Source organism: Eulemur rufifrons, chromosome 7 (genome assembly GCF_041146395.1).
Source record: "Eulemur rufifrons isolate Redbay chromosome 7, OSU_ERuf_1, whole genome shotgun sequence".
In the NCBI taxonomy this organism is placed as follows: domain Eukaryota; kingdom Metazoa; phylum Chordata; class Mammalia; order Primates; family Lemuridae; genus Eulemur; species Eulemur rufifrons.
In genome coordinates, this window is record NC_090989.1 from 191,143,752 (window position 1) to 191,169,393 (window position 25,642).

A 25,642-nucleotide genomic window follows, 5' to 3' on the forward strand; every position below is an offset into this window, starting at 1 on the left:
CGGGGTGCCCCCCGGCCCCGCCCCCCACATCCGGGGGCCGGGGCCGGGCTCTGGGCTTGACGCGCGCCGGTGAGTCAGGCCGGGTTTTCCCTCCGCCTCTGGGGCAGGCGAGCGAGCGCCGCCGAGCGCGTCCCTCCCTCGCCAATCCGGCTCCGGCGCCCGCCCGCCGGCCCGCCCGCGTTTTCCCGGCGCCTGCCGCACTGCCGCTCCGACCTGGGTCGCAGTCTCGGCCGGAGCCGGCGTGTTGCAGGAGGGTTCAAATCCGCGCGAGGGAACTGCAGCGGGCGAAGGGTGCGGCGCAGCGGGCCGGCTAGCGCGGCGGCAGTATGGTAAGTGGGGCGCAAGCGGGGTCGGGGATCGGGGGCTGGACTTGGGGTGTGGGGCGGGTCGCCGAGGTCTCTCTTTTCCGGCATCCTCGGCCAAGCCGCAGCCCCCGCTGACCCACGCTTCGATCTGAGAAATGGGCGGGGGTGGCAGGGTGCGGTGTGCGCCCAGGTGCCCCTACTCCTGGACACTGAGGCACCGAGGCGCCGGATCGGGGACCGACCCCGACGCTCCGCTGGAGGGACAGGCGGCAGGTTACCTTCCTGTCCGCAACCCCTGCAGAGGCGCTTTCCTTGGAGCAGCGCGCGGGACCCCTGCACCACGCTGGGTGGGGCAGGCAGGCGTCCTTGGCGCCGGAGTCTGACCTCGGCCTCCGCCCCCCTGCTCAGCGCTCGCGGCTGGCCCCAGGGAGGGGCCAGAAGGAGCCGCTCCCCCCGCCCCCCAGGTATCTCGAGGATCTCCCGTAGTTTTGGGGAGCCCTCGCCTCCACTCTTGCCTACAGAGAGCAATTCCATAGGGATGCCAATCTCGTCTGCCCTTCCGCCTTCCCCATGAGACCTCCCACCTGTCCTGTCTCGCCTCCCTCTACCCTTTTCCTCCCCTAACCCCCTGCTCCGTCCGGGCTGCAGCTGCGGACCGGTCTTAGGTTTTGGCGGTCGGAGCACCCGTTCCAGTCCTGGCCACAGCCTTTGGCCAAAGTGAGGGCCGGCCAGGGGCCAGGCCGAAATCAGGGCCCTGGTTGTATCCAGAAAGGAGACTGGGACTTGTCTTCAATCAGGCATCACACACACACACACACCCATCCCAGCCACGTAGGAACAGATTGGCCTGGGAGCAGAGGCAGGCGGCCGTCCTGGGCCAGGCGATTAGCCTCCTCCCAGCGCCCTCCCAAGCAGGGCTCCTCCACCGACTGGTTGTGTGTGGGTGTGTATGTGCGAGACTGAATGCGTGCGGCCAGCCTGCTCCCGCCGCCCGTCTCTAGGGCTGGAGCTAGCATGGGGGCTTGCAGTGCTTCCTCTCTCTTCCTGCCCTGGGGGTCAGGCAGGAGGGATTCTCGGCCGAGGGTACTGCAGTCCAAGCCAGCCTGGTTGCAGATGCCCTTGAGAGACGCGCGTGAAGGGCTGGGCGGACATTCGTACACAGCGTGTGTGCCTGTGGAGGGGAACCTGTGAGCCCTGGCTGGGACAGCCCGGTGCAGTAGGGAGGACCTTGCCCAGGGAGTTGAGATTGCTCCTTGCTGTGGGATCTTGGATAACTCACTCCCTTTTTCTAGGCCTCAGTTTTCCTGTGTGTAAAATGGAGTGAGGGTAATTGTCCTGTTAGTCCCCACAGGGCTCTTGTGGAGATGAAGTGAGATAATGAAAAGGCAGGCTGAGAAAAACTGTAGTGTGCCGTGCAACTGCAAATGACTACAGCGATACTAAGAACCACTCCTGCGAGGGGTTAGCCACTCTGCCTCCTCAAATGTTGCTGTGGGAGTAGGGTATGCCAGCCTCTCCCAGCCCCTCTCTGGGCCCCCTTGCCCCCTCTTCTGGAGCTGGGACATTCCAGTCCCATTCCTCTGGGGCAGCTGCAGACACACCCCTCCTCTGAGCTGATCCCCAGCAGGTGGTGAGACGCTCCCCTAGGGCCAGGCCAAGGCTCCTACCCATGTGGGGGCTGGGGTGTCCCACCCCAGAGGAGATGCAACGTGGGGTCAGGGGGGAACTTCTAAACCTGGAGAGCCTGTGTACTTTCTCCCATGCAGCTGAACATGACCTTAGGCACATTATTTCACCTCTTGGGCCTCAGTGTCCTCTTCTGAAGTAAGAGGTGACAAAACTCACCACCTGTGTTCATTGTGAGGATGGCACACTAACAGGCACTGGGACGCCCTCTGCGTGTGCTCTCTTTCTTTGCTTCATGGCAAGGGCAGCCTGTTCTCACATCTGCATGCAAGCGTTGGTCCACAAGAGATGTTCCTCCTGTGCTTTCAGTCTGCTGCTAGTCTCGGGGATGGGGGTTGAGGAGAGCAGGAGTGAAGGGACCCTGTTGGGGCCAGCTGGGACCTGTGAAGAATGTGGCTGGAGTGGCCCAGCCCAAACCTAGCCAGCTGGGTGGTGTGGAGGGTTTTCCGCTCTGGGCAGGGAAGCCCAGGCACTTGGAAGAAGCCTCAGCTTTTTGCACTGACCTACCAGTGAGGCCGCAAGGCACTTGCGGTCCTCCTTCCCTCCTCCCCGACAAATCCTCTCCAGCCCAGCCTGCACAGCTGCCCTGGCCTGATGGAGCAGTCCCTGGGCTTCCAAGCAACAGGAAGGAAGGAATGTGTGTGTTGCAGGGAGGGGGTGGAGGTGGGATGGACCCCTTTACACAAAGGGACTATCCCCAGACTGACCTGGGCAGGAAGGAGCCTCCTGAAAGCTGGGGGCCCTTGGCACTGCTGGGCCAGCTGACAATACAGCCAGAGGAGTTACTGGGAGGGGCAGAGGGGGCGGAGTGGGTGCTTCAGGAAAGAAAGGGAAGGGGCTGACTGTTCCCCCTTCGTCAGGCTCCCTAGCTGTTTGTGATAGCCGTGCCACACTCCCCACACGGATGCATGCATGGGCCTGTATCCTCTGGATCTTCATGCTGGGGTGGTCCTGTGTCATGCCTGTGTCCTGGGAGGTGCTCAGTGCTGTGTGGGTGACCTAGTGCATGACTGCATGACTGTGTCTGCCATTGGACATGACTGTCCACCGTGTCTCGGTGCTGCTGGGTGAGACTGACAGGTAACACACTATGTTGTGTGTATGGTGGTATGCACTGCCGTGGCCTATAGCCACCTCTAGTTCAGGGACTCTCCCCCAGATCTGAGATGCTTCGTGGGGAAGATGGGTTGTTGGTTATATCTCCCTGAGACAGGAACTGAGCATCTGCCCAGGAGAAGCTGAGGTGGTGTTTGGCACTGCTGCTGACATCCCCACCCCTGTGGCCACACAGAGCTCACGGTTCACAAGCCCTTTCGCCTTCATTGTCTCCAATGGTCTCGATAATACAATGAGGAAGGCAGGGCAGGCAGACTCTTTCCTATCTCAGAGATGTTAAAGCCCAGTCCCCTCCTCGAGAAGCAGTGAGGAGAGCTCAGTGTGCTCCTGGACCAAGCAGTGTTTCTTGTGGGTATGCTCGCCATGGTGAGGAGGTGTCAGGTGGAGAGGCGGGATGATTCAATGCCAATTCTTTAGACTGTGGGAGGTGACATCTGGCCCCCCCCAGACATTGGGCAGCTGTGGTGCTGGGATCCCAGGCATCCTTGCCCTGACCAGCTCTGTGACCTTACCTTTAAAAAGGGACAATAACAATGATGTCACAGGACTCTGAGACTGCTGTGCAGGGCTGCATGGCCATAGGGGCCCAGCATCCTCGGGGACCTGGATGAGTCCCCTGAGCCCGTGCGGTGCGACGCCTGTTCACACAGGGCTGGGGGAGTGGGCCATACAAACTCAGACTGGCCCCATCTCAGGGGTGGGAGGGGGTGAAAAGGTTATTTTTGCCCAGCGTAAGGTTAAGGGCCATGGCCTGCCCCCACTTCACCCCTCCTGGAGAGCTTTGTCTTCCACAAACACAAAACCTGGAAATGTTGGAGGAAGATGGAGCCTCCTAAGGACCATTGTTTGGGGTGGGAGTGGGTGTCCCGGAAGCATGTTGGGTGGGCGGTAGGGACTCGCAGCTGCTGCCTGTCTGCTGTGCTGTTCCAGAATGGCAGCAGCTGCTCAGGGGTGGGAGGTGGAGAACGTGGCATTCCTTCACTCGGCAGCACCTTTCTGAGCGCCTACTATGTGCTGGGCCCCGGGCTGTGCACGGGGTCTATGGGGGCTAGGTGCCAGCCCCCTCCTCCAAAGCACCGGGCCCAGCACAGGTGGGAGCTGGTCCATCAGCCTGGTCGCTCGGTGGTGCTTGTGTGTCTGACTGAGCTCAGCTTCAGCCAGCCTGTGCTGACCCTTGGCAGTGGGCGGCCCGGACTGGGTGCTTTGTCACATTATCTCATCCATGCTTCCAGCATCCCAGAGTGCTAAGTGCTGTCACCACCATTGTACACGTGAGGAAGCCAGAGCTCACTGAGGTTAGTGGCTTGGCCGAGGTCACACACCAGTTGGCTCTGCCAGGGTCAGGATTTGGGATCACCTTGCCTGGTGGTGGGCTTTGGAGAAACAGGGTATGTGAGGGCTGGCAGGGGTCCACCTACCCCCTCCCTCTGTCCCCCACCATTTCCCAGACAGAACACCTGTTCCGGAAACTGTGGCCATTGTTCGTGCCATCCTTCCTCCCCTTGGCCCTTCCTGTTTGTGTCCCTCCCCCTGTATCCCCCACCCGGCCCATGCCAGATGTTTCCCTCAGAGAGCTCTGCCCCTTTGCAGGAGGAAAGGCTCAGTGGGTTATCCCCACCCCACACATGAGGGGCACCCAGCAGGAAAGTGGCAAGGTCAGGGTTGGACAGCCTGAGTCTGGCCTCCCTAGCCCTTTGCTGACCCAGTCCTGGGAGGAGGGTGGCCCTTGTCCTGTAGCTGCAGAGACGCCCCCATACCTCCAAATCACACACAGGCCCCCAGCTGGAGAACCGTTGCTCTTCCTTAGACTTAGTCCAACAGGGTGATAGAGGGGCAGGTGGCTTTGGAGCCTGCACCGTTTTCTCTTGGCCGTCTAGGAATCCTGTCCTGGGATTCTTTCCAGGGCCCACATCTGCCTCTCCTGGGCCAGGTGTGGGAGCTACGGAGAGCAAGCACCTGGCTGTTGGGTATCAGGGGAGTTGGGCAGCAAGTGCCCACCTGCCCCTAATGGAGCCTCCCAATTCCCAGAAGCAGCTGCCTGTGCCCTGTTGAAACTTCATGGCCACAGCTCCAAGCCCTGCTGACATTGCCATGGGCAGCGTGGGCAGCCTGTTGGAACGGCAGGACTTTTCCTCTGAAGAGCTACGGGCAGCACTCGCCGGGTCCCGGGGCTCCCGCCAGCCTGATGGGCTCCTCCGGAAGGGCTTGGGCCAGCGTGAGCTCCTCAGCTACCTACACCTCCCCAAGAAGGATGGCAAGACCACCAAGCGGGCCCCTCGGAACGAGCCTGCTGATTATGCCACCTACTACAGGGAACATCCTTGGGCTGGTGACTTCAGTAAGACTTCTCTGCCTGAGCGGGGTCGCTTTGACAAGGTGTGCCTCTGCCTACACCCTTTACGTGGCATGGGGAAGGTGGGCCTCCCTGGAGACCCTGATGCGGGGGTGGGGTGGGGACAGGGTGGGCTGAGATGTGAAAGTCCTGCTAAGGGTTGCTTCCTAGTGGCCTATGCCCATGTTCTCAGAGAGGATCCCCCAGGGCCTCATGCCTACCCTCTCTTCCTGGCAGTGCCGCATTCGCCCATCTGTGTTCAAGCCTGCAGCGGGCAATGGGAAAGGCGTCCTGTCCATGCAGAGCCTGGCGGCCCATAAGGGCCAGAAGCTGTGGCGCAGCAATGGCAGCCTGCACACGCTGGCCTGCCACCCGCCCCTTAGCCCAGGGCCCCGGGCCAGCCAGGCCCGTGCGCAGCTGCTTCATGCCCTCAGCCTGGACGAGGGCGGCCCCGAGCCCGAACCCAGTCTGTCTGACTCCTCCAGTGGGGGTAGTTTTGGCCGCAGCCCTGGCACTGGCCCCAGCCCCTTCAGCTCCTCTCTGGGCCACATTAACCGTCTTGGCGGCTCCCTGGACCGGGCCTCAAGAAGCCCCAAGGAGGCCGGGCCACTGGCTGTGCTGGGCTGCCTGCCCGAGCCACCGCCACCCTATGAGTTCTCCTGCCCCACCGCCGAGGAGCTGGTGGCTGTGTTGCCCGAGACCTCTGAGGAGCTGAAGAGGGGCCTTGGTGTTGAGGATGGCTCCAACGCCTTCACACAGGTAAGCAAGCCCCTGCCCTGGAGTCTTGTTCTGTGCCTTGGCGTTGAGGTGCAGGCCAGACAGGGGCCCCAGCTAGCTCACAAACATGGCTCTGGACACAAGAGAGTACAAAAGAGGGAGATGTCTCTGTTTCTTTCCCCTGCATCCCACGTAGAGAGGATGTCATGTCCCTGGTGGTCCTTGCCTGGGAGCTGTATGGGAAGGAGGGACAGAGGCTCTTTTGGAGGGACATATGTTGGGGACACTTCACCTCTAGAGGGCATCCAGGTTAGGATATCTGTGTGGCTGGGCGCTGAGCCCTGGCCCTGTGGGAGATGGGGTGGGCCACATGTGGATGCCAGGCATGGCTGCACTGGCTCTATTGGGCACATCTTCCCTTCGGCAGGTGCTCGAGGAGCGCCAGCGGCTGTGGCTGTCTGAGCTGAAGCGCCTGTATGTGGAGCGGCTACATGAGGTAGCCCAGAAGGCTGAGCGCAGCGAGCGCAACCTCCAGCTGCAGCTGTTCATGGCCCAGCAGGAGCAGCGGCGCCTGCGTAAGGAACTGCGGGCTCAGCAGGGCCTGGCCCCCGAGCCTCGGCCCCCTGGCACCTTCCCAGAGGCCGACCCCAGCACACGACCAGAGGAGGAAGCCCGATGGGAGGTGAGAGATGACCGGGGGCTCAGAAGCCATCCCATCCCCGTTGCCATGGCCCCAATCCTCTGCCTGCCCCCATGACCAGCTTGCCTCACCTGGTTTGCTCATGTCCCCACTCTAGGTGTGCCAGAAGACAGCGGAGATTAGCCTCCTGAAGCAGCAGCTGCGAGAAGCCCAAGCGGAACTGGCCCAGAAGCTGGCCGAGATCTTCAGTCTGAAGACGCAACTTCGGGGCAGCCGGGCACAAGCCCAGGCTCAGGACACAGAGCTGGCCCAGCTGCGGGAGGCTGTGCGCAGCCTGCAGGAGCAGGCACCTCGGGAGGAGGCCCCAGGCAGCTGTGAGACCGATGACTGTAAGAGCAGGGGGCTGCTGGGGGAGGTAGGAAGCAGTGAGGCCCGAGATGGTGCTGAGCAGCTGCGAGCTGAGCTGCTGCAAGAGCGGCTCCGAGGCCAGGAACAGGCACTGCGCTTTGAGCAGGAGCGGCGGATTTGGCAGGAAGAGAAGGAACGTGTGCTGCGCTACCAGCGGGAGATCCAGGGGGGCTACATGGACATGTACCGCCGCAACCAGGCACTGGAGCAGGAACTGCGGGCAATGAGGGAGCCCCCCAAGCCCTGGAGTCCTCGGCTTGAGTCCTCCAAGATCTGAGGCCAGCGGAGCAAGCTGACAGCAGAAACACTGTCAGAAGGTGCCCTGAGATGCCGGCTCAGCCCTCCCTTACGCTGGTGTAGGGCGGCATCTGCAGAGGCCAGCCCAGGGCGGGGGAGGCCCGTGGAGAGGAGGGATCCAATGGGGCCATGGGCTGGGCAGGGTGCCTGCAGCAGGAGCCAGGGCAAGACCCTCCTGGTGGAAGAGCACCCAGGCAGGGCCCAGCCCTGCTCCCTGGAGTGGGTGTGGCCCAGGGCAGGAGGCTGGGGAGTCTGGAGCCTGGCAGTGCAGAAGGGCAGGCATGAGGGAGGGAGGCTGCAGCCCTGGGCCAAGGCCATCTCCACAGAAGGAGTCTAGGCTGGGAACATTGACCTCCCTCAGAATGAAACCATGTTTTTCACGAGGAGTCCCCAGGGGATAGGTTGAGCCTGTCCCTGGCCTGAGTCCAGAGGACTGTGGATGGGGTTGGGCATTGACCAGGGCTGCAGCTCATCCCATGGCTCCCCGCACCTGTCTGGCGTCTGCTGGGCTTGTGTGTTGGGGCGGAGGGGTCACACTCCTTGCGCCAGTGGCACACAGTTCTCGGCTGCTGTGTGGGCTGAGATTCCTTTCTTCAGCACCAGTGGATTTTTCAGCAGGAACAATACCAGGAAGCTCCAGAAAAATAAAAGGGCAAGTCAATCAAGCCACTTTGAGAATGTGAAACGTTCTCTTGGTGGGAAGTCTGGGCCCCAGGTGCCTCCATCCCTGCTGGGGTTGGGGCCAGCCTATGACAGCCTGGGCTGGAGCATCCAAAGGCCCTGCCCTCCCCTCCCCTCCCAGAACCCACCTCTGTCTTTCTGTCTGGCTGTGGGCACCTCCCTCCATAGAGGTGGGAGCCCTAGGAAGGTGCAGGAGAAGAGGTGGGGAAGCTGTGGGCACTTGGTAAAGGGCGTCTACCACAGCAAGGAATGGGAACATTTCCCCATAGGCAGTGGGACTGTGGGATAAAATATGACTGATTTGTACTGTGGAAAGTACTCTCCCAGAAGGAAGCACCCTGTCTCCTGTCCTGTAACAGGCTCCAGGACTGTCAGTCATTTCTGATCCCTGTTCTTAGCTAAGGCTTGTCCCGGCTTCTCTAAAAACCACACCCACCCTGGCCTCTCAGAGGTCCAGCTTCCCCTCTAGGCCTTTGCTCCCTTCCTGGGTTGGTGGCCTGGAGCACAGGCCTGTGTGGCCATGCAGCTTCCCTCTGACGGGAAGCTCACCTTCCTTATGGATGCATCATTGGACCGGCTGCTGTGCATTGAGCACTTACTGTCTACCAGGTGCTGTGCTGGGACCTTGTGGGCATGGGGCACAAGTTGAATTAGATGTGCTTTGTGCCCCAGGGGAGCTGGCACACGACGTCTGCCATCTGTCCAGTCCCTTCCGTAATAGGACAGCTCAGGGCAACTCTGAGAAGTTGCCTGCTGAGAACCCCAGGTCGCTCCCCTTGGCTGTCCTCCTGTCTTTCAGGGCCATGCCTGACAGCTTCTCGGGCCCAGCAGGTGGGTCCTGGCTGTGGAGTGGAGTCACTGTGCTGGGATGTGGATGGCCAGTTGTGAGCAGGGGGGCCCTACCTTTTTAGGGCAGAGTAGGGTGTGTGAGCTATCTGCTGTGGGGATAGTGTGTTGATGGCTCTGTAAGTGGCAGGTGTGTGTAGAGATGTGCCTGTGGCTGGTGGGTGTGTCTATCCTAGGGGGTGTGTTTGGAGCACTGGCCTCTGGAAACCAGCTCCTGGCCCCTCCCTCTGCCCCATTCCTTCCTGCCAGCCCTAGTCCTTCTTAGCCCTGGCCAGGCTGGGTGGAGCCTATAACCCAGACAGACCCTTGGGCCTAGCTGACAGCCATCACAGCCCACACCTGAACTCTCCTCTGCCTGAGGAGGGGGAGGGGGAGCATCCAGGTTTGGCAGGTCAGTCCCCCACAGACCTTGGTACCCATTCCCATTTCACAGGCTCCTCTAAGCCCAGGTCTCTGGGCCAGTGGCTCCTCCAGAGGGCTCCCCCGGAGCTGGGTGCTGGCCTGAAGCCTGGATCATACCCTCCACGTAGCCAGGGGCAGGTCAGGCTGTGTGCCCATGTGCCCCCAAGTGGCTGGGGTCCACCTCAGTACAGCAGCTTTGCAGAACAGTTCCCCACCCAGCAATTAGGGAGCTGTGCCGGCCAGTACAGCCATCAAGGAGTGGGTGGGTGGCACCAAAACTTGGCAGCTGTGCCAGAAACCAAGGCCAGGCCCAGATGTAGGGGGAGGGCACGAGAGAGCCAGACCTGGGGCGTCTCAGAGGGAACCGGATCCCTGTTAGCTCATCCATGCTGGGCAAACCAGTTCTCGAGTCCCCAAGCAGGCTGGGTGGCTCTGAGGCTGGGTAGCTCTGGGGCCAGCTGATCACAGGTGTCACTGTAGTGGCTACTGCTTCAGGGCAGCCTCTCCCTCCTGCCCTCAGGCTCAGCCCTCCCATTCAGCCACCTCCCCAGCAGACTAGGCCCTGGCAGCCAGTTCTGTCCAGGAATGTGGCGACCTTTCCACACTGGGCTCCCTGCCTCTGGTGCCTCCTGTTCTCTGCTCAGATAGTGTCATACCTTCCAGCAGCTCTCTGGGCCCCTGTGCCTGTCACTTGAGGCTTCTGACACTGGCCTCCAGGGTCACTGATGGTTGTGCCCCCTTTTGGCCTCAGCAGTCCCTGCTAGCCCTCTGGGGCTTTTGTCCTCCAGGCAGAGTCCTCAGGGTGCTCAGGTCTTGCCGCCTCAGGGAAGCCGTCCCTGAAATCACCCCCTAACCCTGTGCCCAGAGCCTCCTCTCTCCATCAGCACTTTCCATGCTGCTGTCATGTTGGTTTGTGTCCATCTCCGTTGGGCAGTGGGCGTTGCCAGGGCAGGGCACAGTGTCTTCTGTTTTTATCCCCAAGCCTGCTCTGGCTGCAGCCCCAGAGGGCACTGTGGGTATGTGGAGTCAACCGTGACCAGACCCCTCTCCCCGTCTAGAATGCGTTTGATGGGGGCTGAGGGGGGAGGCTCCAACTCTGAATGTTCGTTCACCATTCCTGGGCACTTGTTCCATGCCAGGTCTGTGCCAAGCCCGGGGGCTCCAGAGCCAATTGCCATTCATTCCACAGAGAAGTACTGAGGGCCTTCCTCAGGGCCAGGTGTGGTTCTCGGGTGAGAAAGCCAGGGTGGCCAAGGCCATTGGGCCCCAGCAGATAACCCACCACCCTAGTGAGTTGGGGCTTAGGCCTCCATATTGGATTCAGAAAAGAAAATGAATGTGGTGTTTCTCGCAATAAGACCAAAAGTGATGTGTGTCATGAGAGGTGAGGTTGAGGGCCACAGGAGGGTTGGCTCACTTGCTCCAAGGGGTGGGGAGGGAAAGGCCAGGATGGTTTTCACAAAGATTGGAGGGATTTCCCCAGGAGCAGCGTGGAATGAGGACATCCCAAAATGGGCTTGGGCTTGGACACAAGGAAGTGTCGGGCAGGTCCCAGGGAGGGGTCTTGCCTGGAAGAGGGTGAGAGAGACAGGGTAGTTCCTAGACAGCCTGGAACTGTCAGCACAGGAGTCCCTAAGGCAGCCAAGGGGAAGGCCAGAACAAGGACCAGCTTTGTGTGTGTGTGACCTGTGTTATCGCACAGGGCTCTATGCTTAGAAGGAGCCTAAGCTTGGTGTGATGCTCTGCTATCCCCATCTTGAGCTTCTTTGAGACTGTTAAAACACAGGGCCTCACATGTGCATTTTGCTCTGGGTCCTGGAAATTATGTAGGCCATCCAGGCCTGAACGAAAGACTTCTAAGGAAGGAGAGAACAGGGAGAGGAGGCAGGGGACTTTCAGAGGCACCTGGAAGGTGGAAGAAGAAGACTGGGGTCTGAGCAGGTCCTGGGCCTGGCCAGGGAGGGCAGCTGCAGCTCTCCTGGGCCGAGCCCTGGTGCTCCCAGGTTCTGCAGAGGAGGGCAGGCCATGGCTGCATTACCCACCGCTGCCCCCAGCCTCAGCAGCTCGCAGAGGTGGTCTGCCTTCTAGCTCAGCCTTCCAGATTGGCTTTGGGAGGCAGGGAAGCTTGTATTTTCAGGGGAATGCTTGACCCTGGAGGGCTTTTCCTCTCTGCAAGAACTGTTATTTTTACTTTTGGGGTTTTGTTTGTTTGTTTTAAAGATTTATATAGTGTGATAGGTGTACCTGTTCTTGTCCCATTTTTAAGGTATAATTTACATACAGGAAGATTCACCCATATTAGGGTACGGTTTTTAGAATTTTCACAAATGCAGAGTTGTATGACCCTACAATCAAGATAGAGAATAGCTCAAGCCCCCATGCCCCTCCACAGTCAACCCTTCTTCCCCAGCCCCTGGCAACCACTGATCGTTCTCAAAAACCTTGTGATGTTTTTTCCTGTTCGCAAGTGGTGTTTAATCCCTTTGCTCTAATATGTAATATTAGAACGTATTACAAAGTAGCAAGAAAAACAATTTGACAATGGTGTAAAAATAAATTACCTCTCCATGGAAAGAATGAAGAACCAGAAATATATTCTATTCTGTGGAAGATCTTATACAATAAGGGGTCTCAAAACGAGAATAAGGAAGGATTATTTAACAAGAGCTGCTGGGATAACAGGACAAAAATTTAGGGAAAAAAATAGGTCATACTTTGAATCATCCCTGTCAAAATAAAATGGATGTTTACTGAGTTACAGTTTTAAAATCAAATCCTACGAAGTTAGTGTTGGGGCTCATAAAAGGATGCGCTACAGCGTACACTTTGGCATGCTGAGTGTTCTGAAGGAGAATCAAGGTCTCTGACCATCTTTCACCCCTTTGCCCTCCTGAAGCACGGAGAGGAGCTTCCTCTGAATTTCCTTTATCTGACTAAGGGAGGTTCCTGCAGGAGTGCAGTTGTATCCAGGCCTGCCTATAATCTCAAAAGGGGAAGATTAACTCGAGGGAAAGACGACTAACAAGACTAACGGAGATACTATCAATTCTTCGGAGGGCTGCCATCTGAGAGACTTTATCTACATAACACAGCCTTTGTTCACCGTGCATTTCCTCCCCTCAACCTCTCAGAACCTGTTTCTACCTCCCCCAGAAGCCCCAGCCCTTGTTTCTTTCCGTAGCTTAAATGCTTTTTAAGCTGCAGTCATCTGGCCCTTATTTGAGGTTCATTGTGTGGGACCCATGCACATGCCTGGTAATAAATTTGTAAGTCTTTTCTCCTTTTAATCTGTCTACTGTCAAGTTTATTCCAGAGACACAAATTATTGAACCTTCAGAAAATAGAAGGAACGTTTAAAACTCCCCTATACTGGCAGAAAGTTAAATAGATTATCACTGAACTAATGGAGAACAGCTAAATTTCTCTGCTTTGAAGCAATTCCCCCACCCTCTACGCCTCCCCTTCTCCCCTGGCCCCAGCAAAAAACAATCCCAATGAAGAAAGATTGACAATATCAACTATGTAATAAAACTTGGCACATTTCCGAAAGTAACAATACTGAGGCACAAGGTTAGCTACGTATTCGGGAAAACAAGGAGAAAGGTTAAAAGGCTCCTGACGTGCGAGCTCTTAGCTTGGCTTATGAGGCAGGCCTGGGATCCTGGAGAGGAAGTGGGGAAGCCGGGGGCGTTGGCCAAAGCCTGTGTGAGGTCCCGTGGGCTAGGAAGCGGCCTGAGCCCCTCGGCCCCAGGCGAAGTTCCTTCAACTCTCCGCCCCCGCGGCTTCCGCGTCTGGCCTGGGCCACCCACGCTCCCGGTGCCCCCGCGGGCTCACGGTCCCACTGTGGACCGCCCTCTTCCCAGCCGTATTTCATAAGGTTTTTGAGACGCGGTTTTCTCGTTTATAAGTGGAAGATACCGGCTTCCCTAGAGAATCTCCGAGTACCCTCCATGTTTCCAAATACGAGGTGTTGGGGATACTGCAGTGAGTTTTTGTCCTAAAAGTGGTGTTGGCGGGGTTAGAAGCCAGAAAACAGAATCCACAAATAAACAAAACGAACATACAAGATAATTGCAAGTGAAGTGCTAAAGAAAACAAAAAAAGATTGTGCAAGGGCGCCGGGGGAGAAGGGGAGGGTTCCAGGGGAGAGTGGCCTGGAATGAGACCGGTCCGGAAAAGGGAGCCGGAGGTGGTTGGGCTGTTTCTAGTCCTAGTCTGAGGCCGGAAGAAGGGCTGGGCGCTGAGTCCAGGCATCGGTTTGGGGTCACCGCTGCCTCTCTCCTTTCTGGCCCTCATCTTTCCTCCTTAGGGCAGACGTGCAACCCCTAACCCCACCTCCTTGCTCCCCAAGGAGAGCGACCAACAGAGGGCGGCGGGCAGGGGCTACATGCGCCCTGCCCCGCCAATAATCGAATTCTCCGGTAGAATACCCAGTGGGCAGGTTAAGTACGGGTGCAGGGACCAGCAAGGGTGGCCGCTTGGTATTTCAAGGAAGCACCGTGCGGCCATCGCAGGAAGCGCCCATCAGTCCCCTTACATGCACCGCGCCGTTCCGCGCCGTCTCTACTCGAGCGGGCGGGGACGGGGCAGCAGGACCGGCCGGGATTCGAGGCTTCAGGGCCGGGAGCCGCGGTGCTGGGAGCCAGGCGCGCCCGAAGACGGCCAGGTGGCGGCGCCGCCTCCCTGCTCCTGCGGGCGACTCCACTCTTGTCACGCGGGGAGGAAGAAGGCTCGCGCCCCGGCTCGAGGGACGGCCACCCCTCCGCGAAACCGCGAGTGGGCGAGTCCGGATCCATCGTGCAACCGCCGCGGCTTCCGGTTCCGATGTCTGCGGCGCCGGAAGTCGGGGCTGGGGCTGCGGGACTGGGTGAGGCGGGGGGACTCTGGGCCGGGAGGCGCGGGCGGAGGGCGGGGCGCGGCGGCCACCCCCGCCCGACTAAGCCCCGGTACCAGTCCGCTCTTGGGCTGTTGTCTCCTCAGTCGTCGCCCCGGGCCCAGAGCTGGAGTCCCAGGGACTCACAGGACCCGGGCCCAGCCCTCGAAAAGTCGCTTCAGCTGGGGGAATCGCTCGAACTCAGACGTCCTGTCCTAGTGCGACCCGCCTGGGTCGGAGGTAACCAGCTGCGGACCGGGGGCTGGGCAGGATATTTGAAAGGGTCTTTTGCAGGATGAGTAGGAGTTTGTAAGTCATTTGCACGTTAATGCACATGAAACTCCCAGTAGGGGCTGCTGTCCAGGGAAAACGATGGACTTTTTCCTCCCTCTGGTTTTGGTTAAGGAGAGGAAAGAAAGATTAGAAGCTTCAAAAAGAGGTGTATAATGAAGAAAAGGAACAGGACAACATGACAGGGTAACAGTGTAAGGTGGGTGGCCGGGCGCGGTGGCTCACGCCTGTAATCCTAGCACTCTGGGAGGCCGAGGTGGGCGGATCGTTTGAGCTCAGGAGTTCGAGACCAGCCTGAGCAAGAGCGAGACCCCACCTCTACTAAAAATAGAAAGAAATTATATGGACAGCTAAAAATATATATAGAAAAAATTAGCCGGGCATGGTGGCGCATGCCTGTAGTCCTAGCTTCTCGGGAGGCTGAGACAGGAGGATCGCTTGAGCTCAGGAGTTTGAGGTTGCTGTGAGCTAGGCTGACGCCACGGCACTCACTCTAGCCTGGGCAACAGAGTGAGACTCTGTCTCAAAAAAAAAAAAAAAAAAAAAAAAAAAAAACAGTGTAAGGTGGGGCAGAGGTCAGCAGCAGATACTGTGGCATCTCTGAAGAGATGACATCTGCATTGAGAGCCGAATAAAGGGAACAGCCAGTGCAAAGGCCCTGAAACAGAAGTAAACTGGATGTAGTCAAGGAACAGAAAAAAGGCTGGTGTGACCAGAGTATGGCAATTGAGGGGGAGAGTGGTAGGAGATGAGGTTGGAGAGAGAGTTGGGGATTAGCTCACATAGAGCCTGCAGACCATAGAAAGGAGCATGGAGTTTGTTCTAAGTACAATGGAAATCTATTGGTGTTAAGCAGAGGAATGATATGTAGGGTGGAGAAGGGACAGAGAAGGGCTGCAAAAGTATAAGAATTGGGTCAGTGCAGGCTGTCCAATTCTGTGTCAGGCAAAGGGGAGTTTTCCATGATTTGCACAAACTTCCCTTGTCCCTGCCCAAGGAGCCCTCTTGTTTCAGGATGCTAAGGGCTGGGGACAAAATCTCCATACACGGCTTGGGAGGGATTTTAATATTTCACTCATGACTCTTCCCATCGCCAACCCCTTTCGACCCCCATTTGAGCTGAAGCCCTCTAGGCCAAAGATTAGGAAATAGGTGCTCTGTTTAACCAGCAAATGCATACTGAAGCAGCACCTTGGATCAAGTCCCAGACGGGCACTGAGGGGAGAGAGAGGATGAGACTAGACTCCAGGCCTTGAGCAGTTCACAGACCAGTGGGAAAGACAGACAGTTACTGTGCTGCAGTAGTAGGGACTCAGATGTGTGTGGTATGGGCACCCTTGACAGGTTTGTGAAGCAGAAAAGGAAGCAAGAAGTTTTCATTGAGGGCCTCCCGGGGAGCTGAGGATTAAAGTACAGCTTATGTTCTCCAAGCAAAGAAGTGCAGAGGGCACTCTAGAAATACGAACAACTTGTGCAAAGGAAGTGAATGTATAATTACAAAGGGCTTGTATGTCAGTCCATGGTAGTGTTGAGCAAAGAGGTAACAGGATCTGATGCGTGTTTTGGAGAAATCACCCTGGTGGATAATTTCTGTACGTGTGAGACCTTGGGGAGGAAGGCTTAGGACCAGTGCACATGAAATTCCAATCGTTGCCACTTGTATTAATCATGTAGTTTGTTAAACACAAACACACTCACACATCCTTGCACCTGGTAAAGATGATCCAGTGTGGTTCAGGCACAGTCGCTTGCCCCAATCAGCCTCCTGGGCTTTTTGGATGGAATGCCCGCAGTTGTTTCCCAGCTCATTTATTTTATCTTTAAATACTGTATTGAGTTAATCACACTCCTCAGTTCATGATACCTTTAATTGGTCCATACAGGGCCTTTTTCTCCTTTGTATTTATTTATGTATTTCTTTTTATCTCCATTCCTCCCTTCTCTCCTCACCGTAGGAAACCACTCTGATGTATTTGGTGTATATCTTTTATTTGCCTTGGTTGTATGCATATCTTTTCAATTTACATAAATGGTATTCCACCTAGATTTCATTTTATTTCTTTTTTTCCTCCTCAGTACCATGTTTTGGGATCTTATTGATATTGCTGTGGATGTATCTGGAACATAGTTTCTAAATACTACATAGGTTTCTATAGATGCATCCCCCACAATTTACTCACTTGATGGAATAACTCCTCTAGTGATGAGGCCCCTAGAGTGTTTCCAACTCCTTACCACAACAAACAATGCTGGGATGAAAATCCTGTCCATCTCCTTCCTCACCTTTTTAAATACAGTTTCAAGATGCTGATCTGCAAAGTGGGTCCAATTACTGTACCTACCTCATAGTGTTTTTGTGAGAATTAAGTAAATGAGTTTAACGCATGCAAAGTCATTAGAACAGTGCCTGGTGCATAAGTCCCTATGCAATGTTACCTATTAATAATAGTCATAACAATAATACTAATATTTCAGACAGAAGTCCCTGTTATATGTTGCCCATAATGGGTCATATCCAATTACAGGGTATTTGTTCGTGGCAGGGCATGGGGCGTGGCACATTTTCTGGGCTCCATGATTAAATTACAGATTCTGGTGTGATTGCATCAGCCAAAGGAAAGAGGGCATAAACATCTCAAGGCCCTGGGTGCCATTTCCCCGTCCCCCTCCCTCTGGTAGGGGGACAGTGGCTACAGGTGGGCCAAGATGGTGAGGCCAGGACTGACAGTGTTGGTGGGAATGGGGAAGAGAGTGGTGAAGTGGGGAGGATCCCGATGGTCACCTTGGACACAAGGTTCTTTTTTTTTTTCTACCTGGTAAGATTCCCGCATCCTAAAGATTCTCTTTATGTTGTTACTCCACACCTTTCTTTGAGAGAATGCACAACAGGCTAGATGTGAATGTTTAGATGTGAATGTTTTAGAAGGACATGTGACAGCCCTCTCATTTCAAATCCCATGGATGGAAGGATGGGGAGGGAAATCAGCTCTCACCAGCATTTTGAGGATTGTCCATGTGATCAGTGTCAAAGGCTGTTCTGAATGGAGGGGAGCGATGCCCCTTCTTTCAATGGTATAATGAGGAGGGAAGTTTGTGTCACAACGAGAAAGGTTCTAGTCTGGTGGGCAAGGAAGGCCCTCAGACAGATCGTTACCCAGTGATCAAAACTGGCATCAGAGGGTGCAAAGGGAGAGCAGAGGGAGCCAGGTGGGAGCAGACTAGGGATGATATCTGAGCTGCCTGGGAAGGGATGGGCCAGCTTCTGGAGTAGTCCGGGAGGTGAGGGCAGATGAAGAGCAGCCCAGGGCACGGAGCTGTAAGACAGCAAGGCTTCAGGCTGGCTAGACACAGGGTGCCATCCATGGGTGGGCACTACAGGAGGCCTAGGCTGGAGTGGTAGGAAAGGCCCGTCAGGTCAGCATGGTTGGCAGTTATTCCCTAAGCCGAGTTTCCAAATATGAGTCGTTCAAGGGCTGCCTTCACGGCATATTTCACTGTAGTACATGGAAAAGCAATTCCTCTAGCTGTAATAAATATGTGAAAATACATCAACTGTGGCCATGTATAGTATATGGATTTCTAGTCACTACTGCCTGCTGTGGGCTCTGCAAGGCCTGCTCTCCCTTCTGATCAAAAAGGAAGATGGGCCGGGTGTGGTGGCTCACGCCTGAAATCCTAGCACTCTGGGAGGCCGAGGTGGGCGGATCGTTTGAGCTCAGGAGTTCGAGACCAGCCTGAGCAAGAACGAGACCCCATCTCTACTAAAACTAGAAAGAAATTATATGGACAGCTACAAATATATATAGAAAAAATTAGCCGGGCATGGTGGTGCATGCCTGTAGTCCCAGCTATTTGGGAGGCTGAGGCAGGAGGATTGCTTGAGCCCAGGAGTTTGAGGTTGCTATGAGCTAGGCTGATGCCACGGCACTCTAGCTTGGGCAACAGAGTGAGACTCTGTCAAAAAAAAAAGGAAGATGAACAAGGATAACAGCATGAAAAGTGTTAAAGACAGTAGTTTTCTTACCATGATTCAGAAAACCCCTGCCCTCATACCAGCCTGCGTCCTCCACTGCGCACCCTGGCTGGGAGGCTGTGCACAGCTATATTCGGTTAAGCAGGGAATTTCTGAGCATTGGTGTATGACATGGGAATGGTGACAGAGATTGTGGTCCAGGTACCCTCCCCACTGTGCCACCCAGGCCCAGATGAGGCCTAACCCAGCTGACCCTCCCTAGGCTACGACCACCATGGAGCAGTGTGCGTGTGTAGAGAGAGAGCTGGACAAGGTCTTGCAGAAGTTCCTGACCTATGGGCAGCACTGTGAGCAGAGCCTGGAGGAGCTGCTGCACTACGTAGGCCAGCTACGGGCTGAGCTGGCCAGCGCAGGTTGGTGTGCCCCCAACAAGATCCCCATACCAGCCTCCCTGTAGACATGGGAGACCCAAGGCTACTTGGTGAGAGGGTTCCAGAAGAGCGTGGTTAGGATGTTGGTACATGCCTCTCTAGACCTCCTTGAAGGGGGGTAATGGCAGTCTCAGCTATTTCAAAAAGCCCAACAGTAATTAATTTAGGGAGGCCAGGCATGGTGGCTCACACCTGTAATCCTAGCATCCTGGGAGGCTGAGGCAGGAGGATCGCTTGAGGTCAGAAGTTCCTCAGCCTGAGTAAGAGCGAGACCTCTGTCCCTATAAAAAAAAAAAAAAGAAAGAAATTAGCTGGACAACTAAACATATGTAGAAAAATTAATCGGGCATGGTGGCGCATGGCTGTAGTCCCAGCTACTTGGGATGCTGAGGCAGGAGGACTGCTTGAGCCCAGGAGTTTGAGGTTGCTGTGAGCTAGGCTGACGCCACGGCACTCTGGGCAACAGAGTGAGACTCTGTCTCAAAAAAAAAAAAAAAAGAGTTCTACTGGCTGGGCTAGCCAGGCAGGTTCGCAATTTCCTATTTTATTCAATAGTTTTTTTTTTTTTTTTCCGATTTTAACGAACATCAGAATTTATTCAATAGTTTATTAGTTTATAGTCTTTAGATTTGACCAGAGGGGACCCCTGGTTCCTATGTCTTTTTTTTTAATTGTGCTGTAATTCACATTCCATTAAGCTTAATCTTTTCAAGTATAATTCAGTGGTTTTTAGTATATTTACAGAGTGGAAGAATCATTACCATTACCTAATTTCAGAACATTTCCATCACCCACAAAAGAAACCCAACCCATTGACAATCTCTCAGTCCTCTCTCTCCGATCCCCTGACAACCACTAATCTCTTCTGTCTCTATAGATCTGCTTATCCTGGACACTGCACGTAAATGCAGTGATACAATATGTGGCCTTTTGTGTCTGGCTCCTTTCGTAACACGTTTATATGGTTCACCCATGATAAATGAATCAGTACTTCATTCCTTTATATGGTGGAATAATATTCCATTGTATGGATGTACCACATTTTGTTTACCCATTAGTTGATAGACATTTGAGTTGTTTCCACTTTTTGTCTATTAGGAATAATGCTACTATGAATATTCACATACAAGTTTTTGTGCGGACATGTGTTTTCATTTCTCTTGGGTATATACCTAGGAGTGGAGTTGCTGGGTCATATGGTAACTGGACAATTAAACACACAGAATTCTATGTATGATATAGTACATGAGCTAAAATACTTAACCACTGTAAGTGCCAAATCATCTTCATTTCATAGCAGCCTACAGTTTTACAGATGAGGAAATGAAGGCTCCAAGATGGCTTGTCCCACTTGACCATTTCCACATCATGCAGTTAAAAAGTGGCAGGACCTGGAGTAGAAGCTAGGTATTTTACTCCAGAGTTCAGGGCTGCCTCCTGGGCTGCCAGGCTGTCCCTCAGAACAGAGGAAGCAGACACGGGTCTGCTGCCGAAGCAGGTGCTTGGGTCTGCCTCCTCTGTGTCTGACTCACTCCGCTGTTTCTGCAGCCCTCCAGGGGACCCCTCTCTCAGCCACCCTCTCCGTGGTGATGTCACAGTGCTGCCAGAAGATCAAAGACACCGTGCAGAAACTGGCTTCGGACCACAAGGACATTCACAGCAGCGTGTCCCGAGTAGGCAAAGCCATTGATAGGGTGAGCATGTGGACAAACCCAAGCCTGTGGGTGGGAGTACCTTGGAGTGGTATGTACAAGGACTCAGCAAGAGGGCAAGTGAGAGTTCCTGAGTCATAGGGCCCTGTCTCTCCTCCTTGCCAGAACTTCGACTCTGAGATTTGCGGTGTAGTCTCAGACGCGGTGTGGGACTCTCGGGAGAGGCAGCAGCAGACCCTGCAGATGGCCATTGTGGAACACCTGTACCAGCAGGGCATGCTCAGCGTTGCCGAGGAGCTGTGCCAGGTACTGGCCAGGCAGGGAGGGCACAGGAGGGCCTGCCTGCTCTGCTTTTTATCTGATAGTTTTTTAATACTAAGTCCCTGCCATTCTTTAAATAAATTTATTTTAGAAAGGAAATCAGTGCCCCTGCCATAAATAAAAGGTAGCTCTAAAAACATATATGATGAAAAGTGAAGTTACTCAGTTCTAGTTAGAGGTGGTTGCCAGCCGGGGTTCTGAGCTGAGGCTTTATATGCCTTTACTAAAAAGGGCGATTAGTGAAAAGACAAAGTGGCACTTGTTAGGTATTGAAGACACACTGGCGGTAAAAGCGAAGGAGCCTTTCCCTAATGTAATTAGGAGTATAAAAAAGAATAGTTTCCTCACTGTGCCACTCAATGTGGAGCCTGGGGACTGTCTCCAGTGCTCTGTGGTGGGGTGTGTGCAGTCTGCACTCTAGGAACTGAGATGGGAGTAAGAGGGGCCAAGTGGCTGGCAGGAGACCACAGCTCCTCACACAAAGCCTGGCACTCTCCAGCCTATCTTTAGCGGGTGAGGTCTCATTATGCTCATAACAAAATTTTAGAAACACTGGCTTCTAGTGGTGAGATCTCTCTCTTTCCTTACAGGAATCAACACTAAACGTGGACCTGGATTTCAAGCAGCCTTTCCTCGAGTTGAATCGAATCGTGGAAGCTCTGCATGAACAAGACCTAGGGCCTGCACTGGAGTAAGCAGGCCCTTAGGTGGGCCAGCACTGCTCTGCTCTCCCCTCCCCGTGCACAGGGCTTGTCTGTGGTCTTTCAGTTCTCCCAGACATACTTGACATGCCTCCAGCCTTGACCCCAGGGCCTCATACAGACTTTGGGGGCACTCCTGTAGCCCCCACAAGCTCCACACTTAACTGGCCCTTTTCTTCGCAGATGGGCTGTCTCCCACAGGCAGCGCCTGCTGGAACTCAACAGCTCCCTGGAGTTCAAGCTGCACCGACTGCATTTCATCCGCCTCCTAGCAGGTGGCCCCGAGAAGCAGCTGGAGGCTCTCAGCTATGCCCGGCGCTTCCAGCCCTTTGCTCGGCTGCACCAACGGGGTGAGTGCCCAGGGTGCCAGGCTTGGTGCTGGTTGGCCTGACAGATGTCTGGATGTGGCAGGTTACGTCAGGTTGCCAGTCCCTCTGCCCATGTGGGGCTGTTACTCTGGTGCCTCTCCCCAACCTGAAAACCTCTGTGATCCCACGTTGTGTCCCAAGTGCCACCAAACTCAAGGCTCTTCCTCTTTCATCTTGGCCATATGTGTGTGTGTGTTTGTTTGTTTTAGACAGAGTCTCGCTCTGTTGCCCAGGCTAGAGTGCCGTGGCAATCAGCCCAGCTCACAGCAACCTCAGACTCCTGGGCTCAAGCGATCCTCCTGCCTCAGCCTCCCGAGTAGCTGGGACTACAGGCATGTGCCACCATGCCTGGCTAATTTTTTCTATATATATATTTTTAGCTGTCCAAATCGTTTCTATTTTTAGTAGAGACAGGGGTCTTGCTCTTGCTCAGCCTGGTCTCGAACTCCTGACCTCGAGCGATCCTCCCGCCTCGGCCTCCCAGGTGTGAGCCATTGTGCCCGGCCTCGGCCATGTTTTTAGCTCCACCTCAGACCACTGTGGGTCCCCAGCGCCTGCTGTGTGCCACACCACACTCAAGCCATGCCCACTCACACTGCTTTGCCTTGCACATGCCTCCCTCCACTTGGGAGAGCCCTGCTCGTTTTAGGACTCACCTGGGCACCTCCTCTGTAGCATCCTTCCTTGGCCCTCTTCCTTCACACTAGGATTTCCAGACCTGTAATCTGAGTCTCACCCTGAAGATGTTCACAAGTAGTAACCCATATTCTTTCTTGTTCTAACTTTATTTAAAAATAAATGTGAAAACCAAGCAGTGTTTTTAAGGTTTAACTAGATACTGCTGCCTTCTAAAAGCTCTGAACCGGGGATCTGCTCTGAAGGGGAGATTGGCTAGTGTGTGAGAATAGCCTGTCTCATTTGCTCCTTGATGCAGTTGGAAGGATGCAAAGAAAACAGAAAAAGACTCACCTTCCTACCCAGTTCTGTGTTGGTAATGCCTATCCTTGTCCTACAGAAGCAGCCTGGAGACTCTACCTCCCTACTGGATTTCAGACAGAGTCAGTTTTGCCTGAGAGCATTTCAATCCCTGTTCCATGTGGCCAGGGGCCAGGGGCCAGGGTTCTGGGAGTCTGGGGCTCAGTCGAGCTCACAATACTGTGCTTTGCAGTCCTGCTGCCCCCCTTAGGGATCGACCCAGAGCCCCTGCACCCCCTGAGCTGCCACCCGGTTGCCTTGTAGAGATCCAGGTGATGATGGGCAGTCTGGTGTACCTGCGGCTGGGCTTAGAGAAGTCACCCTACTGCCACCTCCTGGACAACAGCCACTGGGCAGAGATCTGTGAGACCTTTACCCGGGATGCATGTTCCTTGCTGGGGCTTTCTGTGGAGTCCCCCCTCAGTGTCAGGTACAACCCAGCCCCATGTGGGCAGCACAGTGGGAGGGTTGGTCGAGAGGGGAACATCATGTTGCCAAGGCCCTACCACCTACCAGGGACAGCGCTCAGTGCTTTCAGACCTAAACTGGCTTTGTTAGCTATTCTTGGAGAGAGGAAGAAGAAGTACCTGTTTCTTTTTTTTTTTTTTTTTTTTTTTATTGAGACAGAGTCTCGCACTCTTGCCTGGGCTGGAGTGCTGTGGCGTCAGCCTAGCTCACAGCAACCTCAAACTCCTGGGCTCAAGCGATGCTCCTGCCTCAGCCTCCCAAGTAGCTGGGACTACAGGTGTACACCACCATGCCTGGCTAATTTTTTCTATTTTTAGTAGAGATGGGGTCTCGCTTTTGCTCAGGCTGGTCTTTTTTTTTTCTTTTTTTTCTTTTTGAGACAGAGTCTCACTCTGTTGCCTGGGTTAGAGTGCCATGACATCAGCCTAGCTCACAGCAACCTCAAACTCCTGGGCTCAAGCAATCCTGCCTCAGCCTCCCAAGTAGCTGGGACTACAGGCATGCGCCACCATGCCCGGCTAATTTTTCTATATATATTTTTAGCTGTCCATATAATTTCTTTCTATTTTTAGTAGAGACGGGGTCTCGCTCTTGCTCAGGCTGGCCTCAAATGCCTGAGCTCAAACAATCCACCCGCCTCAGCCTCTCAGAGTGCTGGGATGACAGGCGTGAGCCACCGCGCCCGGCCTGTTGTTTTTGAAACAGGGTCTCACTCAGGGTCCCACCTCAGCCTCCCAAAGTGCTGGGATTACAGACATGAGCCACCACGCCCAGCCCTCCCCCGTTTTGAAGTGTCGTAGTTGGTAGCCAGTGTTATAGAGGTATATTCTGACAACAGAGCAAGGTAGATCCTGCAAGTGGGCTGGAGCCCTTTAGAACTGGTTACTGTCTCCCAGTCACACCAAGGACTTTTCAGTAGTTTGGATGAGCAGTTATCTGCCCCTGGAGCGTCCCTTTGTCTTTCCCATAAGTTCTCCAATTTAGGAGTACATTAGAATGATCCTCTGGAGTTGGACATACACATGTGGCACCTTATGAACAATCTGAGGGATTTTTGAGGACTGATTTGACTTTATGCCACATTAGAACCCTATCTCAAGTCCTGTGCTGTGATGGGAGCCACTCTAGTCCCTGTTGTTTGTTTGCAGTTTTGCCTCTGGCTGTGTGGCACTGCCCGTGCTGATGAACATCAAAGCTGTGATTGAGCAGAGGCAGTGCACCGGGGTCTGGAGTCACAAGGATGAGTTACCGGTAAGGCCTGACGGGGAAGTGTGGGCCAAAGGCATTGGGGAGGACAGCCATGACACGAAGTGGAACTGACCCCTTTGCTGGCCTCCTAGATTGAGATTGAACTAGGCATGAAGTGCTGGTACCACTCGGTGTTTGCTTGCCCCATCCTCCGCCAGCAGACGTCGGATTCCAACCCTCCCATCAAGCTCATCTGCGGCCATGTTATCTCCAGAGACGCACTAAACAAGCTCATTAATGGAGGAAAGTAAGTTCCCTATGCTCTGCTCCAACTTGGCTGGGCTCTCCTGCTGCCAGCCCTGAGATGTTCTTGGTTCTCCTCCCTTTGCAGGCTGAAGTGTCCCTACTGTCCCATGGAGCAAAACCCAGCAGATGGGAAACGCATCATATTCTGATTCCTGTCCGGAACTTTGTTAAAAGGGGTTTTTCACCCATGAGCCTTGGTCTGCCTCAGTAGGGTGGGTGGCTCCAGCGGACTCTGGTTTATTTCAGAGCACCCAGCTGAGGAGTGCTACCGTGGGAGAGCCAGAGCAGCCCTTTGGCAGAGCCTGAGGACAGAGATGAACCAGCCCACACCTGGCACTTGGCTCCCTGGCTGTAAGGAAAGGAAGATGCTGTGCTCCTGCTCTGTCTCTTCCTGTTTATATTTCTCTTGACTTAGTAGGAACTGACAGCATAGCAAAGGACTTGGCCTTCAGCAGCAGACATCTTTCCATCCCTGCCCTCAGCCATGTCTCTTACTGCCATGCCAACACTTGTCCATTCTTGCCCCTCAGCCCAAGGGTGTCCAGCTGTGGCCCACCTCCTCCTCTGTACAGCCCCAACTGTATGTATCCATTTCCCACTGTAAATAGTCAGAGTTAGATCTGAATGCCATTGTTTTATAATGTTGAGCAAATATATTCACTGCC

The 25,642-nt window shown here is 54.8% G+C and overlaps 2 protein-coding genes across 4 annotated transcripts; both read left to right on the forward strand.

Annotated features, from left to right (window-relative positions):
* The first annotated feature begins 280 nt into the window (after positions 1-280).
* On the forward strand, positions 281-7,488 carry N4BP3 (NEDD4 binding protein 3). The gene is made up of 5 exons (XM_069473950.1): positions 281-329; positions 5,136-5,483; positions 5,677-6,198; positions 6,584-6,838; positions 6,954-7,488. Exons 2-5 carry the CDS (start codon positions 5,166-5,168, stop codon positions 7,479-7,481), a joined length of 1,623 nt encoding a protein of 540 aa, XP_069330051.1. The 5' UTR covers positions 281-329; positions 5,136-5,165; the 3' UTR covers positions 7,482-7,488.
* A 6,779-nt stretch (positions 7,489-14,267) lies between these two features.
* Positions 14,268-25,642, forward strand: RMND5B (required for meiotic nuclear division 5 homolog B). Of its 3 annotated transcripts, none has more exons than XM_069473952.1 (10): positions 14,268-14,297; positions 18,830-18,980; positions 20,547-20,692; positions 20,816-20,956; positions 21,562-21,662; positions 21,856-22,022; positions 23,280-23,445; positions 24,632-24,734; positions 24,824-24,978; positions 25,063-25,642. In XM_069473952.1, exons 2-10 carry the CDS (start codon positions 18,842-18,844, stop codon positions 25,124-25,126), a joined length of 1,182 nt encoding a protein of 393 aa, XP_069330053.1. In that variant the 5' UTR covers positions 14,268-14,297; positions 18,830-18,841; the 3' UTR covers positions 25,127-25,642. The 3 variants fall into 3 exon arrangements, with proteins under 3 accessions (XP_069330053.1, XP_069330052.1, XP_069330054.1); XM_069473951.1 differs by lacking the exon at positions 14,268-14,297 and adding an exon at positions 14,304-14,543; XM_069473953.1 differs by lacking the exon at positions 14,268-14,297 and adding an exon at positions 14,304-14,543 and having other exon boundaries at positions 25,224-25,642.